Below are 20,894 nucleotides of genomic sequence, written 5' to 3'. Positions count from 1 at the left end.
TACTTTTCAAACCTCTGGAGGCCTCGAAGGTTTTCTCAGTGACTAACATTTACTTTCCCAGTTATACTCCAAATGTTTTGTTTTCCACTTCCTGTATTTCTGATTACTGATGCTCCAAAACAAAAGGCTTTATAGAAAAATAAAGGTCATAGACCCAACTTTCCCCATGTTGACACAAGTGTAGCATAAAAGGTTCCAGCTGTACTTAGCAGAACGTTCTCATAACCGTAGCCATCGAAGAGGTAAGAGGCTGTGAAACTGTAGCAGCCAGATCCCTGGTTCACATTGATGGTTCAGTGATGGTTTGTACCACTTTATGAGGATGTATCCATCTATTCCGCCTTTAAATTTATTGCAGATCAGCGTCTGTGCTATTGGTGAAAATTTTGGAGCCACTAATCTTAATCCCAATTGTAATTAATTCCAAAAACACCAAGGGTGGGCTAAAAACATCAAACTACGATTGAGTTAATGAAGGTTTGGAGCCTATCATCAAGCGTGGTTACTTTAACACCTTTAAAATGACTTTGTAGCACCTCAATCAATCAGATTTTCACCAAATCAAATGGGTGGATCAGTCAAGATGTGCCTTTTCTGAAGCAACACATTTCTACTCTACTTAAATGCCTGGGGTCTTTTTGTTTCTCAGACAGGAGTCTAGCAACTTAAAGTCCTGCTGTTACCAAATGTCCTGTATACTCTGTGGTCCATTAAAACATGTTTCAAACTTACACGAGTTTTCTTTAAGCAGGTTCTGGCCACTGTGGCTTGAAGCAAGGATGGAAAATTGAGTTTCGCAGGCTTCCTCATTCCTCTTTAGCTTTTCTTCCATTTTCTCTCCGCTCCCATTCATCTTTTTTACCAAATATTTGATTTGCTCACATTCTAAACCTTGCTTCATCTCTTGTCATATCAGCAAGCCTCCTCTTCTGATTTTGCCCCAAAAGTAGTGTTACAGGTTTGCTGAAAGTCTGTCATGTATGCCACGCTGGAATGGCACAAACCTCCACAGAGAAACACGATTCTGTAACAAGCAGCGCCTCTAATTCATTCATGTCATGTGTAATAAAGATCTACTCTTTCCTTTTTTGATGCCTAGCTGGTTGTCAACAAGATCTTTCCATTTTAGCTTTTAACCATTAACCATATTGGCTGGACCAATAATAACCATGCAGCAGACTCCCATAAGAGCTGAAATAAGTCGTGTTGGACAGCTCCATGTCCAAAGTCTCTATTGAGACTAGATTTACAGCAAACAGCAGGTGACACATGTGTTACCCAAACCAAACTAAATACTAAGAACCCATCTGACGTGACAAGTCAATTCCTGATAATAACTGCTGTTGAATTAAAATTTGACTGACACTGATAAATGCTGATTTGTGCCCTAACATATCATAGAGAGATATTAGCCTGGTCCTAAACATGACCCTAATTCTGTAAAACATTAATACCTCACATGCTTCCTTCAGATCTGTGAGCATAAATATGTATATGTGCTTCCTTAGAGCACAGAGACCTCACCACTGCTGCACTGAAACTGTCTGAGAGCATCAGTATGTTAGATTTGACACTACTATCATTTTTCTCTCTGCTTCTGAGAGAAATGGTGCTGCAGTGTCCACCCTCGTTGTTGCAGATGACACAGTGTTTAAGACTGATCGAGCTGCAGCCGAGGCTCTAATGAAAATGTGCTGCTAAAACGAGCCATAAGGAGAGGGAGAGGGCAAATAGGGAGGAAAGAGACTAGGCTTAAATCATTCTGTGACAGCTCATGGTGTTAATATTGTATGAGCAGCTAAAAGTGGATCAGGTACAGGAGAGAGCAAAATGTAAAAATAAATAAGTAAATGGTGCTACAAGGGAAATCATCACAGTTGATCGTGTGTCACGTGTGTTTATGTGTGTGTTTATCAGTGTTGGGAAGGTTACTTTTAAAATGTATCCCAGTACAGATTACAGATTACATGCCCCAAAATGTATTTTGGAATGTATTCTGTTACGTTACTCAATGAGAGTAACTGTAACGGAATACAGTTACTCATATTTAGTATTTAAATATATAACGGCGGCACATGTATTCCGTTACTCCCCAACACTGGTGTTTCTATACATAGCTCAGTAACATGGCCACCGCAGGATCGACAGTGGATCTTGTCGAGTGCTGAGAGGTCATGCCACTGTTCCCTTTTTACAGCAGTGCAGCAGGTCCTAATCCTTTCTGCTTTAGCATGCACAGTTTTATGCTCCCCAGCTTAAATAAATAGGAGATGTGTCCTCCTCTCATGGAAAGAGTTGGCAACAGCAGTCAGTGTTAATATGTAAGGAGTGTAACAGATATGTATGTACAACTGTTTTACCTTTTATTCCTCTTCTCCTGTGTGGCCTGTTGTAATCCTGACAGCTGAAGCTGGACTCTTCTTCAGTCTGTATCATCTTCCAGCCTCCTCTCAACAATAGCAGTTTTAAAAATGGCTACATCAACAAGTATAAGCATATATATGTTTATGGTCAAATATTAAAATTATGTAAAATATAAATATACTACAAAATAGCTCTACCGAGCTGAGCTAGGCTTTACATGGGCTATTATCATCCCCACACCAGGTGACGTGGACGCCAACGTTTGTGAATGCTACAACTTGAGAACAAGGTGACGTAAGATTTTGTAGTGTATACCTTAGGTGTGTCTGTTAGGAGGCTGAGGGGTACCACTGGCAGTTGCCAGTATTTTTTAATAAATGGAGCTGGGGGATGATCACTATGTGAGGCTGTCAGGGACTTGGGTGTGTTTTTGAGGGATTAGCTCACATTCCAGCAACAAACAGTGCTCTAAGAAACATAACAAGCCTTTAAAATGTGCACAAATACACAAGACACAAGGAAAAAGATGTGACCCCTGTTAACCACACTGGCAAAAGCAGTTCTGAATGCTTAGCAATGAGGAGAACATTTTTAACTTTACTCGGAGCAGCCATACTAAATGGCGTGTTTTAGGCTACTGACACATAGACGTGTCACTTGCAGAATTCTAAATTTACATTTTTTAAAAGAATTCTGACCAGAGGCATCGCTTAAGTTTGAATGTTTGAATGAAACCTCTATAATTTGCATATATCACTTTCTTGGGGTTTTTAGAGTCCATATCTGATGTATGGACGTGATACTGAATAATCAAAGGGAGCAGCTGTGCACATCGCAGGGTCTTCTTGTAATTGACTAAGTAAATGAATATAACCTGAATAATGAATATTAACTTCATCAACTGTAATGCTTGGTACACTGCTTGTGCACACAAGCAACCAGCAATCAGGAAGACGCTGCGGTGGATGAAAGCAAAATTTCAATTAGTGTTAATGTGTGCACTTTAGAGCTGTGAACTGACAGATTTTGTTACTTTTTAACAAGGTCAGACATGAGAAAGTGAATGAGGTTATTTTTGCAGGGCGATCTTTGAGCATCATTGAAATCACCATATGACGACCTCTGTTTTAATCAAGGCAGCCGTCTACGCTGAACTGCTCACATTTAATTTATGTTACGTACTCACCGCAGAGCCCACAGCTGAAATATCATCTTCAGGTCTACTTTTCTGCATGTTGAACACAAGACTACAGCGAGTATTTGTTTGGTAGCAAGCACTGTCATAAACTTTCAGCAAGCACCAGTCTCTCTTTTCTTTGCATCCACCCTCCATCGTAGAAAATAAAAATAAAATACAAAGAACGGATTATTGCTACAAGTCCCACCACTCACTCTCAAATAAACCTGAAAGAAGTATTTGGAGTTATAGGCTTGGAGAGGAAAGTATGAGGGGCTTGTGCAGGACGTCAGGCAGGCCCAGCATTTCATCAATACTCCCGAGCTCAGCCTGGCCCTGGGGCTGGGCTGGGCGTGGCGATAGAGAGGCTCACCCTCAGCTAATGATAGGGCCCACTGTACTCGGTATAAATCACCCTGACCCATAAACAACATCTCCACACACTGACAGGCACATACACTTTTACTGTACACACCTATGCAGACACACTGACCTCAATGCAATAGACATTTGTGAGACACACACTTGACAGAGGCCTGAGTCCGGGACAGGGCTCTGCTGTGTCTTGCCTGGATGTCGAGGTATCTCTCCTTCCAGTCTTTGCTATATTTTTGCAGCACACCAACTACAAAACTGCCAGCTGTCATCCTGAAATGCTTCATTTGAGCCAGACATTTACATTTGAAATCATTTTGCATTCTTGCTTGGAAACTTTTCCAGCAAGAGAAATGGGCATTAAAAGGATGATGAATGCAGAGTGACAAACACATACGGACCAGAAAGCACAGATTATGGGATGGTGGCGTGAGACTGATGTTGTTTGGTGCTGCATGAGGGAAAACAAACAAATGTACAAATACCTTCCTGTTTCCTGATAGCAAACATCAGCCATCTTGGCTCAGATGTGTTTGTGACTCTGCATTCTGAAAGGGCATTATGCTAATGCACTGACCTTTAGATGTGGATGTGTTTGCCTGACTGAATAGGCCTTTCCTACTTTGCTCTTTACTTCACTCGGGCACACAATCTCCTAGCATTTTAATTAAAGGAAAAGCTGCCAAGAGAAAGGGGGTGGGGGGCGTCCCTGCCAACGCTATTTAAGGTCCAGAGTGTCATCTTCTTAGGAATTAAACAAATTAGATTGGATGTTTTTGAGATGTGTTTGTTTCCTTAAATTTGTTATTATACTATATTCTAGTATTCCTTACAGAAATACTTTGGTACGATTTTCTCTGGATCTCAGTCACCTCCACCAGAAGCAGAACAGATACAAAGCCAATCTTCCTTATTAGGTGTAGTTTTAATCAGTTCCTCTGGATGTCAAATTTCAGCCTCTTCAGCACTTCTGCAGGCCCATTGAGCAGGTTTGTGTTGAGCTTTGCTAAAGCAACAGCAGCTGGGCAGGTAAGCCAGAGTTACCATGGACTTGTGTTTGTTTAGGATCAGCTCAGGGAATACTTATCTCCACCAGATACAAGAACATTTTTCTCTAGGAAAATATACACTTGAGCTCTGATGAATGTCTTCTAGACTTACAGCACTCAATCCACTAACTTTATTTTTCATCTACTGACCCTTGTGTTTTCTTGTCACTTTTGGAAACAGGACCGATCTCAGAGTTCTTCACACTCCTCAGTGGAATTTGTCTTGTTGTATTGATACATTGTTTATCATTATTTTGATACATTGTTTATAATAAATCTTGACGTGTGTATACTACCAAGTGTTGTAAATGAATATATAAAACTCTTCCATTCATAAAAACTGCAGTTGTCATAGGATTCATCTGTGTGTTGACAAAGCTACATGAGACGAGAATACAGTTCACTGTGCTGTCATTTCATACTGTATTCTTCTACCGCATGAAGCTTTGTCTCAACCTGTGTCAGGTGTCAGAAATAGCTTTTTCATCTTTTCAAAGGTAGGGCTCACATGGTAATAAGCCCTCTTTCCTTTCTCCCATCTCTGCCCTGCCGTCTGCAGAGACCTGTGCCGTCAACAACGGCGGCTGCGACAGGACGTGTAAAGACACAGCTACGGGGGTGCGTTGCAGCTGCCCTGTGGGATTCACCCTCCAGCCTGATGGAAAAACATGCAAAGGTCAGTAAAGAGAAGATAGTGTGTGAATATACATGTGTGTGACTTATGTGAGTGGAAAGGGTTAGTTTTACACGGTTCACACGACTGCTTTCTGAGTGATCCACAGCCAAACTCTGGCCTCACCATCCGCTTCACTTCGATCTGCACAAAGCTTCGTTCGTGGTCATTTGCTCTGCTGCTGCTTGTTATTGGTTTTGCAGTTGAGCATTTCTCCCCTTCTGGGAGCCGAGCTATGACGTCAATGACGGTGGTCCGAGGAGAAGATGCTGCAGCGTGGGCCTTAACAATCCAAACACATTATTATAGCCTTTTGACTTTCCTCTAAACAAACAACCTCGTGGAGTAAGGCAGACCTGTGGGTCTGTGGCTGGGTTGGAGCCCAGTCCCACACAAGTCTTTATTTTTGTCAGGGTTGGACAAAGAAGCAACAAAAGGGCTTCAAGGTTTTCTGTTTTTGAACTTTTCAAATGCATAAAGAGGTTATAAAGAGCAGAATAGCGGTCCCAAACAATCTGAGAATGTGTCATCAGCTCTCATTTTAAAGACTGCATTCATACGTCCAGCAGTGCAGAGCAGGCCACTTCTGTCTGTTTGTCTTCAGTTGGTGGAAGAACCCCAGAGGGTAGGGGCTTCTCTCTGCTCAGCTCCTCAGGACCTTTCATTCAATTCAATTTTTATTGAACCAAATCACAACAACAGTCGCCTCGAGGCGCCTAATATTGTAAGATACCCAATAACAATTGAGAGCTTTTCTTTAGTGAAAGTAAAGCATTCAAACACTATTCTAAGATGAATCACCGAAGTACAGCCAGCTGAAGAAATTTGACTATCAACAAAATTATGTGATGTTTCATTCACACTAGAGTAAAAATGCAACCTTGTGATTAGCAAATAAAAATGATTTCTCAGTAATTGCACTGAATGTCACTGATATACAGACTGGTGAAGGTTTGCAAAAAACTGCTAATTCATAAAAACACATCTGTTTGGAAAAGCAATTCAAGTGTTTGTCAGCTGGTTCTAAATCAAGGCAAGTTTGACAAGCAGTGTATATCATTTTGTGTTGAATCGCCATCCTGTTACAGTTTGTGGAGGAATTTCGTTCTTATTTTAGATCTGTGAGGGTCTGGCTCCACTGAATTTAAGTGATTAGTGTGAATTTCTGTTTAATGTGAATTAGTGTGGATGCATTCTGTCGTGGCTGTGTGCAGGCAGGCAGGAAGAGAGGACCCAAAATGCAGGATTCACAGAGGCAGAAGTAATTCAGAAAACTCAGCTTTATTGCTGGGATAGACTGAACAGAAAAACTAACTAAACTGGGAATACGGAACAAACTAAACAGGTAGACAGGCTGGCAAACAGAACACACAGTGAAAGAGGGTACGACGCGACAACGAGCAGGGGAAGACGCAGACACTAAATACAAGAGGTGAACAGAGCTAAGAGGAAACAGCTGGGAGACACGGCTGACGCTGATTACACTGACGAGACAGGGAGCGCACAGAGCTGAACGCACAGACATAAGGCACAGACCTACAAAGTAAAACAGGAAGTACACGACAGACAGAGCGAGCCAGACGAGACAGAAGTTACCAGACGCAGACTCATGAGCAGACAGAATAACACCATGGACAGACAGAAGGAACACAGAGAAGAGGATAAACACTGGGAAACCAAATAACAAAACCTAACAACAAGAACTCAGGAAGTACTGCCAAAACTAGGAGGCTGAAATACTAGGACAGAACCCAAAACAAACAGTCATACTTCGTAATGAAATCAAAAGTAAAAGTACAAAACCCAAAACACTGGGCCACCGACCCAGGACTGGGACATATTCGGCAATAGGTTTGCAATTTTTTGCAATTTATCACAGTTAAACTTCATATTATCATGAACAGACCTAGTCCCACATCGCCGAAATATTTCAACAAAGCAGCAAGTAAAGCAAACAATATAATATCACGTCAGCTTCACATGGAATCATCTCCTTCTGTTACAAACCATCTCTGATACTCATCTCTATTCCACCCTGCCTGCACTCTCTTCTTCACCCACCTGTCCTATGCAGTGTCCACTGCTGTTGATTCTCTGTGTTCAAACTCATTGCCACTACTCCTCACTCTTATACTTGATTCTCACATTCTGTCGGCCTCTGTTGACTTTCCTCTTTTCTCCAAAGCATCCCTCCTCCTCTCCAGACTGTAGCCTGTTCCCTACTTTCACTATAGATCACAATGTCATCTGCAAACATCACAGCTTGTCACAGAGACTCCTGCCTGACCTCGTTTGTCCCGTCCGTCACCATTGCAAACAAAAAGGGACTCAGAGCTGATCCCTCATGTAATCCCACACCCACTCTGAAACCATCTGTCGCTCCTACCATCCCACCCTCACATGCTTCTCTGCCACTCCTGACTTCCTCGTGCAGGACCACAGTTCCTCTCTTGGCACCCACAGAGACACAGTGCAACTCCTGTGTTTCTCCATCAACACTCTTTCTCAGCTTTTAGTCCTTTACCTTCTCTCACTTCCTCAATTTGATTTTCAAAGTCATCCCACACAATGCCATCCAGTTACGTTCTTCTCTGTGTGCACCTTCCTCTAATTTTATATGTTATGCTATGTCGATTCCTCTTCTTAAAGTGTTCAACAGCCATTTCCATCCTTTTTGCAAATTCCACCACCGTTGGCATTTCTCTCCTTTACACCATACCTATCCAAGAGCTCGATTTCCTTCTCCTACATATCTGTTGGAGTCTTTCCCAAACAAAGCAAACCTCCTTTGCAGACACTCTGCGCCACTTTTCTACAGAGTAGCTCTCGCTTTTAACTAACATCCAACTTGGAGTCATACGCACTGATGCTCATCACAGCACGCCTTCGATTTCCAGATTCAAAACTAATTATGCTGTCTGACAAAGTCTACACCTCCACAACAGTTAAGGATGCCTCTGGGAGTAAAATAGGCCATCTACTCAAAGATCAGTTCCCTCGCTCTTTTTACTGAACTCCAAGTTGCCCCATTTTAATAAATGTTAAGCTTCTGTGGGAGTGTTGAGAGTCACAGTCACATACTCTTCCTTCAGGATTACTCCCACTCCATTTAGCTTCCTATGGTACGGTAGAACAGTTTGCATCCACCATCCTTGCTTCCCTTGATGGTCCTTACTCTCACCTCTGCTCTTCTGCTTCTCACTGCCTCCAAACACACGTCCTGCCTCTCCCAGTCTTTGGTCTTTGGCTGACAGTAGCACCTTCTCTTTGTGTAATTTCACCTTGCTGACCCATGCCAACTACATATCAGTAAAGATTTGCCTGAAAATAAAAGTTTATTTTGGTGTGTAATAGAAGATGTGAACAGGTTTTCAGTGTGGTACGTTCTGTGAGTGATATCTGATGTGTAGAGAGGCATTTACAGTGAACAGCCCACAGGTGATGGACGTGAGATAGATGTCGACGTAGAATCAAGGAATTGGTCATTTTGCACAAGGCAAGATGTCCAGAATCTGGACAGCTGGTCTTATGGAAGTATGGTCCTATAATTTAAAATACTGTGTGCGTGCATGTCTTCCAGGTAAAGTGTGTCTGCAAAATGACTGTGGGGCAGTCTGAGAATGTGGCATGTAGGTGTGTGAAATTCTGGAGCCAGAGCTGTCTCAGGCCTGCAAGGCAGACGACGTGTCGGCAAACTTTGAGATGTTTGAACAGTGAGGCCCACGCTGGCCTTTCTCGCTCTCTCTCTCTGACACACACACACTCTCTTCTTCGACCTTGATGTGCACACGCTCACACAGACAGCACCATCCAGCTGCAAATACAGTAAATACATCCATTTACCTGCAAGAGCACTCAACCACAAGGCAAGACGAGTCAGCGTAATTTCAAATGATTAATTAATAATGTTAGCCAGCTTTGACTGGATGCATTTATTTAACATGTTATTGTTATGACACACGAGCTTATATAAAACTAGGTCAACTAAGTCAAAAAACAAGAAAATGAATGGAAAAAATGATCAAAAAGCAAACGTGGTGTAAGTGAAATCATTAAAAAGAGAACAATGTAAAAATTTAAATCAACAAATCAACCAGTAAAAAGGATGAAATCCATAATTTATGATTAATAAGATGACAAAAAATTTAATAATAAAAAAACATGATCTGTTATTGTCACCCTGTAGCTTGTAAATTGTTGACTTTAATCATTTCAATATACAATTTCTCGGGTATGAATTTCATAACTAATTTTAAACTAATTAGCTTTACTAATGAGTACCTGAGTTTCATGTTAAATGCTGTTGGAGCATCACTGATCTTTGAGTTTGTAAAGCTGTGTGGTCCCACCCTGTGTTACAGTACAGTACTTAAATTATGTCACAACTTGATTCCAGTGTGGCGGCACTAGACTTTTTCATAATGCCGAGGTAGTAAGCAAGTGTTTATTTCTCCATTTATATGTCATTACTTGTTCTTGGTATGTCATTTATGCTGATATGTTTATCCATCTGCTGCTGTTACACCATGTACAGCTGTCACTGTTGTATGTGGTGTAACCATGTACTGCTAACAGTGCTACTAATAATCTCTGTGTTCATAAATGGTTTACTAAGGAGGAGTAATGCTATATAAATGATAATTACTTGCTAATACCTTACTAAAAGCTTAATAGCGTGACTGATTTATTTCATTATGACAAACTGCACAATAGTACAGCTGGAGGGGGTCAAAGTAGAACCAATGCTCCTTCTTTGCTCAGCCATAAATACTTGAAGATAAAGTCACGTAAGGATGTAAGACCTGCTTTTGTTTTGAGGTACCTGCTGAAACAACTGGTGCTGCATCCTTTTGTTGTTGTTGTTTTTTGAGTCGTTTTAAAGACAGAAATCAGTCAAAGGGAATTATTGCACACGATGTATACTGAAAATGATTCCAGCGACCCTTTCAGCACCATCATCTGCTGGCAGTTATGTAAAGATCACAGCTGGAAGATCGTCTCTTCAGATGTCAAGTTAAGAGCCCAGCATCTTGTGCGAACACTTACACTGTCCCTTTGGGTGATTTGTGATGCTGACAGAACCCAGCATTTATAGTGGAGAAAAAAAAGATTACCCGCTCTGCTTTTTTGCCTTGAGTTAGAAAGATGGATAGGAGTGCAGTCCAGCTGTCCCACGCCCACATAATTTGGTTGTGGATCAGCCCCCGGGCTTCATAAATCCAGCGCTGAGGGGAACTGAGAAACACAGAGCAGGCAGCTCACATCAGTGTCTATCAGGTCACAAAACATGTAAAATTGGAGAAATATGGCCACAGTGTGACATCACCCACAGGTCCTTAAATGTGGGCTTACTGTTTGCCTCTTCATTTGAAATGGCTACAGTGAAAAAGTGATCAAAGTCAACAGCCCAAGAAAAACGCGACCGCATCGCCATTAAAGCTGAAAGACGCAATGACCAGTAGGTGGCTGTGGCCATCTTTTACTTACAGTCCATGCTTTTACCCCGTGTCTCATGCAGAGTTTACTGTTTAGTGTTCAAGATCCACTCATGATACTTTACACATGTGTGATAATGGTTCCTGTCTGACGACTGGCTGCAAAACAGTCTCTAGTGTCTAAACTCTTTGGATGTGCATTCATTTTCTGAACCGTGTGTGATGCCTTATCAGTTCCAATTTTCAACTTACTGGTGTATATTAGCAACAAAATTACACCCTTTTAAGTGTCTTAAGTTAACAATATTTCCTTCACTTCAGCCAGTCCTGGATGTAAAAGACTGAATATTTTAACATCTTCCGTTAGGTTGTGTTAATATCATTACTGTGTATATGGGCTCTCGACATCATTCAATCTAAAGCGGGGCGACAGCTTCCTGTTACCTTGGAGATGCAACATCCTGCTCCAGGACATATACGCGTATTTATGTGCGTCGTGTGTGTGTAGGTGTATTCCACTCTGGTGGCGCGTGTAATCACAGTCGTGTTAGCAGTGTATTGTAGTGCATAGGGTATAATTGCTTGCATTTAGCAGTTTTCAGAACATAGTAGTTAGTGGCAAGATAAACGCCGTGCTATGAGGTGGTCTCCCGTCTAATGTGCCTCTAAATTGCTTGATCGAGACAGACTGCTCTCCTTCGGCCTGTTTGCATCCAACTTAAATCTAAAGCCAAGGGGATGTGCCCTGTCGTGCCTGTCTATCATAATCACTTCAATATAAATATGTAGGGCATGTTTAAAACCCACAAGTCTGATAAACGCTCTTTCATCTGCGCTGAAAGACAAGGCGGTTCAGCCTCTCACGATGACAGACACGCCAACCAGAGGAGCCATTTCATCGCAGGCTCTCGTGCCGACAACTGGGTCAGAGAGAAAGACAGAGGTTGTTTTTAACAGTTTCCAGATGTTTGATTAGATGGTGCACACTGGTGGTTATATGTTACTGTAGCACATGTGTGCGCGCTTCTGTTTTTGCAGGTTAATTAACGCAGATTTCGGTTGCATGTATGCTGTTGGACCTCTGCGTGCGGTTATCTGTGTTTCTGTGTGGTCGGCGTACAAATCCCACTACAGTGGCACCGAAGACACGTTCCCACTGGCCTGCATTCCTTCTCTACTTAAAGAGAAGTGAAAACAAACAGACAAACATACATTCACATCAAACCGAGACAAGGACATGATCACAGCCATCCATGGGGAAATTAATAGACCTTTACAGAAGGGGAATCATCTAGATGAACAATTGTGCTCGTCCCTTACTGTGAGTTTGTCTTTCTGCTGATCTTTGTGTTTTGAAGCAGAACTAATGACTGAAAAACACAAGCATAAAGAAACAACTTGTCAGTTAACACATACCCTGCTTTCAGTCTACTATAACTGCAGTGATTAGTGATGGTTATGTTTCAATTTTCTGCTTCATAGTTGCACTAGGAAGTTTAATTATGCTACATGTGCTATTAACGTTCTGTAAAAGTCAAGCACTGAACATGAGTCAGTGGCCCAACACCTGCAGGTGGTTGTACATTCCTGTTAGATGTCTCTGGAGTTCACTCAGCCCCTGAAGGACACATGTGTAGTTGGTGCATTGTGGTGCAGTGTCTCGAGGACCAGTTCACACGGTCATAATAACTGGCTGGTATGCAGACACCTGCACAGAGCTTCACACTCGTGATGTGAGGATGAAACTGTGACACTCTTGTAACAACACCAGTTGCACATGTGACACCTTTTTTATATTTTGGTACAAAAGTGATCTGGTAGTGTGGCGTGAACTTGCTGTGACAGCATTTTTAATCTTGTTTACATTCTTTATAGATGCTCCCGGTCAAGAAAACACGGCGGGCAGGTGCAATAGAGAAAAGTTAACTAGTGACTACGTTTGACCAAAATCACCATCACAACCACAGTTACTAACAGCATCTGCCTCCTGACACAGGCACAGTCTGGATGCGACTCATTCAGTCTTTCAATATGACACATTTGTCCGACAGTTTATGTAGAAACATAATTTAGTAACTCGTATGTCACTTTTGACCTCGGGAGAAGTCGCAGGTCAGTGAGATCAAGCCTGAGACACACTGACTCAATCGCAGCCGGCCGTCTCTGTTCCAGCTGAAGCGGGCTGGATCACTGACTCTTTCACTGTTGTGAGAGTTTGGAGCCCTGGCCCACATGCCCTCGTGGAGTGTTTGTTATTAAACAGCACTAGGATCGAACACTAGGATCATTTAATAGCTGAACAAATACACGCTGCCTCCCGGCATGATGTCTGTCCCCGTCACCACCAGCACCCCGCAAAGAACACCTACGCTCTTCAAGAAAACTAGATCTCCTTTCCCCCGTGCATAATTATTTGTGGAGGTTCATGTTTCTGCAAATTTATTCCATTTAATTGCTTTTTACTGCAAATATTTGGTAAAACCACACAGCTTATACTCAGGAGGTCTGTGTGCACATTCCTGCAACAAATCTTATATTGGCTTAAGTGACCAGAGCTGTATTCCTGGTCAGTCTGCTTCAACGAAATGGACAGGCAATCATACTGGAGACCCTACCGTTGACCTCTGGAGGCAACAGTCAGAGTTGAGGAGTTAGAGTCCATCATTCCTCCAGTTGGCTAGTATAGTCCACAGCACTGATCACTTGGGCCAGTTGCTAGGTCTTAATCAGGCTCTGCAGCATCATCAGGGTCTCCACTGGAGTCAGGTTTCTCATTCCAAACACTGGGCTCCTCAAACCCAGCCTGAGGCTCACAGAGAGAAAGAGAAGGGGTCGGGAGGCCTGTTTCCTTTGGCTCAGGTGGATGTCAGCAAGTCTTTTCATTTGTGATTTTTTTCTCTTTTTGTTAAAAGGTTCCAGAATATTTTCTTTAGCATTTTGCAGGAGTGACTTAGTGAGTGTCATGTCAGGTAAACTTCTCCCTCTCTGTGTTTGAAAGTCGAAACGATGCTCTGCTCTAAACTTTTATGACTGTTTCCAGAACCACCGTTTTTCTGCGAGATTCTCCTCTGCTGCTACACGCTGTTAAATTCATTTCTTCCGTGTTAATGCACACTTTTAACTTCTACTGAGAAACACTCCAAATTCAGCATTGCAATAAACATTTTGACACATTTTCTATCCCTAAAGAAGCCGTTCATTGTCTCTGTAATGTTTGATTTTGTGTTTAGTCCAGAGTGGCATCACACTCTCGGAAAATTCATTACCTAGGTTCAGCTGGAAGTGGACTGCTCTCGCCAGCTTTTTATTTACTTTATTGTAGTTGATAAATTTCTCTTAAATCCAAATCCTTAAAGTGACTTTACATAAGGTCTAAAAAGTACTAAATTTGGCTGTTGAACATAAACATTCATACACAATCGGTTTGAATCGTCTGGTAGACCTACGTGGTGTTCAGAGAGACGTGGTAAAGGTTGGAACTATTGATTGGAGGCTGGAGTAAGTTATTGATCGTCTAGAGTAAATGTCAGACATGGATCCCGAGAGACAGCCTGTGGGTGTATCTGTGTGTGTTTGTGTGTGTGGTGGTGGTAGTGGGGTTGAAATGTTCAACCACTCCCTTTACAAAGGCAGGACACATCATTGCATGTTAGTACACATTTGTCATGTGTCAGTGAATACCTTTTACTTCAAACTAACCCTGTCAGAGAGTCTCAGCTCAGTCCAGCTTGTTTTGCAGTTAGTTCACCTGCATTAACAAACCCACGACCTGCACGATGCTATCAATGTGCACATTATCCATAAAGGTGTTCTTCTATTGTTTTCTCATGCAAACACAAGCAGAAGTGCTCTGTTGTTAGCTGTGATAGCACTGCACAGCCCAGCTACAAATTATGTTGTTTAGTGTCGACTGTACTGTCAGTAAACACTTCCTTGATGATGAATGTCACATACCTTGGGGGTCCTGTGATTTGACCTCTAGCACCATCCTGAGGTTGCCCAATGCAAATACTCTGGTTTATGATTCCCCTGAGTTTCTCAACAGCACTTTTGCCAGGCTTCATCCTTTGCGCTCGTAGCCAAATCACTCTTGTTTCTGAAGAGTCAGCTTCCTGTGAGGAACTGCTGGCTGCAGCTAGTCCTGTTTTAGGTGTTACAAGAGACAAATAATTCCTCCAGTAAACTGACAAGTATTTTTGAAAGCACCTTCTACTCTCAAATGTTCCTTTTAAAGACAGCATTACCCACCTGCTTGCTAGCTGTGAAAACCTTTCTAACTCACATCAATGTCCTTGTGTTCAGTGATCTTATTTATTGACGTTATCCCATTAGACAGTTTCCAAGGATAAAGTCCCACCAAATGCTGTTGGGTTCTATTGTCCTGTTTAACTCACTCACCCTTTGGCCCCTTGTAAATTCAACATGATGGCTAAAGGCAAAATCGTCTGAATGCAAAATTAAAAGGCTAAGCTTGGTGGAGAGGTGCATGAACCCACTGAACTGTGATGCAGGCAACTTTAAAGTTGTGAAATAATGCATTGGTCTTGGTAGAGGATTGCACTCTTTTTATGATTATATAAAATGACTGGGTTCCTCAGGTGATATTTTATGCATTTCCTTAGAGAGAGGATGAAGAGTTCCGCCATTTGCGAAGGAGTCATAGTAGGAGCCGCTCCTCCTCCTGACAGCTGAGGCGGTTTGGGCGTCTGACTCCTGGATTCCTCCTGGGTGGATGGATGGATGGATGGATGGATGGATGGATGGATGGATTTGCAGCAGTGGTTCCGTGTAGAAAGACCAACTCTGACATGCCACACATATCACACAACCTCACTTGTCTTTAACTGTCCTGTCTCTTCTCTCTAGATGTGATCATTTCAAGATGTGCTAAAACTTAATGTATTTATTTAACCTCAAAGCTTATTTAAGCTCCATTCAGGGTAATTACATACCCCATTATAAGGTTCAGCGGTCCCTGGTGGGGTCATTAAGTGTGGGTTGTGTGTGCTAGTGCTTGCAGCTGCCAGAATAATTAGGAAGCTTTCTGTGTTGGGTAGATGGTGGTAGCTACCTTTGTTACATTAGAGGCATTAGAGGAGACAATGTGGGCAGAAGGGGAGTGATGGTGTGTGTATGTGTGTGTTCCTTAGTTGGTATATAGGCCAGTATACCTGAGAGAATTTAGGTAAATTCTTTTTAAACGATTACTGAAAATACTAGATGCAGAAAATGAACCCAAAAAAGCTCTTGACTTCCTAAAGTCTCAAAGTCCTGAGGCCAAGTGTGCCTGTGCTGGTACCTGAAGGGAAAGATAGCCATGCATTCTGCGGTCAGCCACAGAGGAACAGGAAAGCAGCTGATTGATTTAAAATCCTCAGGGAGAATCAGAGCCTCACGTTAGACACGAAAGAGGAAGATACAGAAAAATACAATGTGTAAAAAAGAAAGTAGGAGCAGATGACACACACAAATGAAATCCAAGTTGAATTTCTGACAGTGAAGAGCAGAAAGCAAAAAGGAGCAATCAGCAGCCTCCTTGTACTTATCTGTAAGTATGACATCACAGTCTGGGGTGTTCGACAGGCTGTTGCATGTGTCTGGATGCCCTTACCTGTCCTACACTCCATAAAAAAGAAAGATCCCTGAGCCTTATTTTCTTCCCATCAGCCACGGGGAAATTTGTTTTAGCCCAGCCAGATGGAGGGACAATCCCTTTAAACAGGGCACGGCGGGACACAGTTTACTACATTTCTACTGTGGCGCAAAGCCAGCTCATTCTGGATTCCTGTCTCAGCTCCATATTTAGATGAAGAGTTCATTCAGCAGAAACTCCCTCAGGATAGAGACTGAGATGATCGGGCCAAAGAGGCTGAGTCTGCCCTGCTGGAAAAACACAGTGGATGACTTACTGTTTTATGGGGCTCCTATCACGCCACACTGAGAGAACGTGTGCGCGTACTCCTGTGCTCTCACCACCTCTTACTGATGCTGGTAGTAACTGGCTCCGACTGGTTAAAGCTACACACTGCATTAAATGCATGCTACTTCTTACATGTAATGGTGCTGTTAATTAACACAACAGCAAGTTACCACAGGTGCTCCTCTTCACTGTCACAGCATCACAACATCACAGTCCCTCAAAATCACAAACTCTGGAAGGTTGATGTCAGCAACCATGCAAATCTTAGATCTATTAGTAATTATTCAAGAGAAATGTAAGACTTCAGTCTCCATGACTGCAGTGGATTATCCCGTCTAAGCAGGAAACTATGTATGGCAGGAATATGACACGCTAAAATAAACCAGAAGGTTTTTGCGTGTTTGTGCTCTTGTGCTGACTTCTTCACTCAGGCCATAAAGATCTACATTTTTAATATATAAGAGTAAGCCATGTAAGTGTAAGCCACACTGCTTCTTACATGTGTTAACATTTTTATGATATCCATGAACCATCGTAAGTTTTTGCTGCAGGGTTTTCATTTTTTTTTCTCAGTGGAAGATTACTTGGGAAGTGGGGGTTTGAAAAGTTTTGATTGTGAAAGTTTAAAGCAGGTAATGTGTGTTTGAGACTCATTTAGTGCCACTAAAGAGACAACAACAAAACACTTACAACAAAAGGCACTGTACAAAGATGATCCAGCAAGAGCCAATAAAACAAAGAAATACTTGAGACACAAAGATGTGGGGAAAAGCCAATTTACAACAAAAAGTAAAGACCCAACAATCACATGATGCCCTATAAGTAAGCACTTGGCGACAGTAGGAAGGAGAAACTCCCTTTTAAGAGGAACAAAGCTCCAGCAGAACCAGGTTTGGAGTGCAGCTGCACTGCACCGTCGTCATCGCTAATGATCAAAGTATGATGGTGTATAGATACAGGGAGTGAAAAGAAATGAGTGAAGAGTAAACAGGGGCCCTCCCACCAGCCTATTGCAGCATAACTAAAGGATGGAAGCTCGTAGCAGAGCCTGATACCTGAAGGCTCTGCTTCTCATTCTATTTTTAAAAACTCCAGGAGCCATCAGTAAGCCTGCAGTCTCAGAGCAAAGTGCTCATGAGACTCTGAGACTGCATGTTCTGATAACAGTGATGCTCCTCAAATGAATGAGGGGAGTGATACATATCTGTTGAATGTGCATGCTGAAGGACATATTCAGATTAAGAATAACCTCACTGTGCCATGGGAGGCTAAGGCCAGTTAAGCCTAAAAGAAGGATGTAAAAAGTACATTGTAACCTGATTGGAACCATTTGCAACTCTATGAGGAAGGATCCCCGTTTAACTCCACAAACCGGAATTTATCACAAAGATATGTTTTAGGCGACTGCATGACAGTTAATTTAATAATAACATTGTTCTAATCTTTGTATTACAACATTGTGGTCAGTGGTGATGAACGCTGCACTGAGCAGGACAAGCACAGGGGTGAGCCAACTGTCAGAGGCCATAAGATCGTTCATGACCTTCACTAGTGCTGTTTCTTGTTCTTCAAGGAGACCATTCCTTTGCAAGTGACCAGTTAACTACTTGACAACTCATTTTTGAAATAAAAAAAGTTAGAAATCAGTCTATAGTTAGACCGGTGGGCCAGGTAAGGGTTTAACTCTCACCATGTCACGGTAAGCTGTGTGGCAGGAAGTGGTTGGACCCAAACGCAGGACTCAAAGACGGAATATTAAACTTGAGGCGTTGGCTTTATTTGCAGGCAAAACAAACTTAGACACATGAGAACTATAAAACAATAACAAAACTCAAACTAGGAGGGTTAACCTAAACTGGGAATCTCCAAAAGGTTGATTCTGTTCATCTGGACGTAGCGTTTTGTGGGAGAAACGTTTCGTCACTCTTCCAGGTGACTTCTTACAAAGGTTTCAGTCTTATAAACAGTACATTTGCATAATGACTGAAACCAGCCCACTGAAGGAACAAAAGGCTGGGAGATTAAAGATTGAGAATTTGCATAATTAAGATTAAGGAACTGACCTCCCAGCTGTTTGTTCCTTCAGTGGGCTGGTTTCAGTCATTATGCAAATGTACAGTTTATAAGACTGAAACCTGCAGTCAGCTGAGACTGAAGAAGTCACCTGGATGGGTGACGAAACGTTTCTCCCACAAAACGCTACGTCCAGATGAACAGAATCAACTTTTTGGAGATTTACTTTCCTGGATGATTGAGAATGCATCAAGACCTAAACTGGGAATACATGGCGTGGCAGGTCATAACCTGATGACACAGCTAGCGCGGAGGACGTGACAACAGGGAAAAACACAGGGCTTAAATACATACTGGCATAATTAGGGAATGCGAGCCACGAGGGACAATGCAGGCACGATGTGACACGGGGAAGCAACACTGAACCCAGAAACATGGGAAAAGGATTACCAAAGTAAAACAGGAAACTGAGACTAACACAGTGACGCAGACTCAACACCAAAACGTGGAACATGGGAACACGAGGCATAGAAATGGTGTGACACAGAAACCATAATCCAAGGACCAAGAATGTAACATAAGCAAAACATCAAAGTCAGAACTATCAGTTCAATAACACCCAGTAGCTTGGGTCTGTGGGACTGAAGACTGATTAATCATATTTTGTTATTAAGTGAAACTTCTTTAAGTATTGCTGTGAAGAATAAGGTCTACACGGTGCACTGATGCTACAGAGAAAAATGTTATTGTGGGTAAACATCAGCAGTTGTGTATACTATGATTAGAGTTACTCTGCTCAAGTGTATCAGGGAATAAATTCATAAAGCCAGTGCTGGTTGAATTAATACTTGGCTTATCAGAACACTGGCTCTGTTTTCAGAGACAAATATGAGGGAATAAGATTTCCTAGCTTTATGGAAAGGTTTTTTTTATAGAGTAAAAACTATTTTCCAAAGCCAAAGATCAGCTGAATGAATGCAAAATTATTTACTCTCCAGCTTGCATGTAATCTGCTTTAAGGTGCACAGTATTACAAGAGATTCAAGCATCTCTGATATGCTGCCTTGTTTTTCAGACGAGTATCCAAAGTCTTACACTGTGAGAATTGATCTCGGTGGTAGGAAAACTTGGGTAGCTGCTCTGCATTGTGTTAGTATTACAGAAGGCAGCATTCAGCATAAATGCACAAATTCAGATGGGTCTCATTACACTGGAGTGAACATAACAAGATTATATGTAATAAGAGATCAAGAGCAAAATACTGTAGGTGTGATTCAAACCCTCAAAATACACAGACTTGCCCTCTGAGAGTACTGGCTGACTGCTGGAGCATAAAGGAGGCGACGGATCGGCTGACTGACCGGCTAGTCATCGCAGAACTGGCAAATACCACAACTCTGGCAGCAGCAATCCATTGTCCACTTCTGGATCTCAGCACAACTGGAGACAGAAGATGGTGGGAAAGAGCAGACGCTAAAAACACAAAAAGTGAAAACTAAAATAAAACCTAAAACCATAACATTGCTGAGTAGTTTGAACTTCTGGATGTACCAAATACACCAGTCTGGTCCTCAGAGTCTTTTCTCATTTATTGGTGTATTAAAAAGTAACGTTAGTCAGTGTTTTAACCATTTTATGAAACTAACGTTAAACTGATTAGCTATCTGGATATACAAACAATAAAAAGACACAAATCTGTCCGTGGTAGTTGATGGTCTAGAAAAATAAAACCTTCCTGTTTGAAATGTCATCTAAAAAATAACTATCGATACAACCAAGATGTCAAATTGGAGACAAAGAAGCAAACGTAGTTGGTGGGAACCTTCTTCCTCGTCCCTCGCCTTCTTTCTCTGCCATCACATACTTTCCTGTCCTCTCACCCCCCCCC

General features: G+C 42.1%; 1 protein-coding gene across 2 annotated transcripts in view; it reads left to right on the top strand.

Moving 5' to 3' along the window:
* scube1 (signal peptide, CUB domain, EGF-like 1) overlaps window positions 1-20,894 on the top strand; it is a 48,777-nt gene that overhangs the window by 7,695 nt on the left and 20,188 nt on the right. For both annotated transcript variants that reach the window (XM_005935312.3, XM_042226050.1), the window contains one exon: window positions 5,525-5,641. In XM_005935312.3, the coding sequence (XP_005935374.1) occupies window positions 5,525-5,641 (117 nt within the window). The remainder of the gene's footprint in view (window positions 1-5,524; window positions 5,642-20,894) is intronic.

Source organism: Haplochromis burtoni, unplaced genomic scaffold (genome assembly GCF_018398535.1).
Source record: "Haplochromis burtoni strain Fernald_Lab_line unplaced genomic scaffold, NCSU_Asbu1 Contig_193, whole genome shotgun sequence".
NCBI lineage: Eukaryota > Metazoa > Chordata > Actinopteri > Cichliformes > Cichlidae > Haplochromis > Haplochromis burtoni.
The sequence above is the reverse complement of the archived record's forward strand: the minus strand, read 5'-3'. Positions and strand labels throughout refer to the sequence as shown.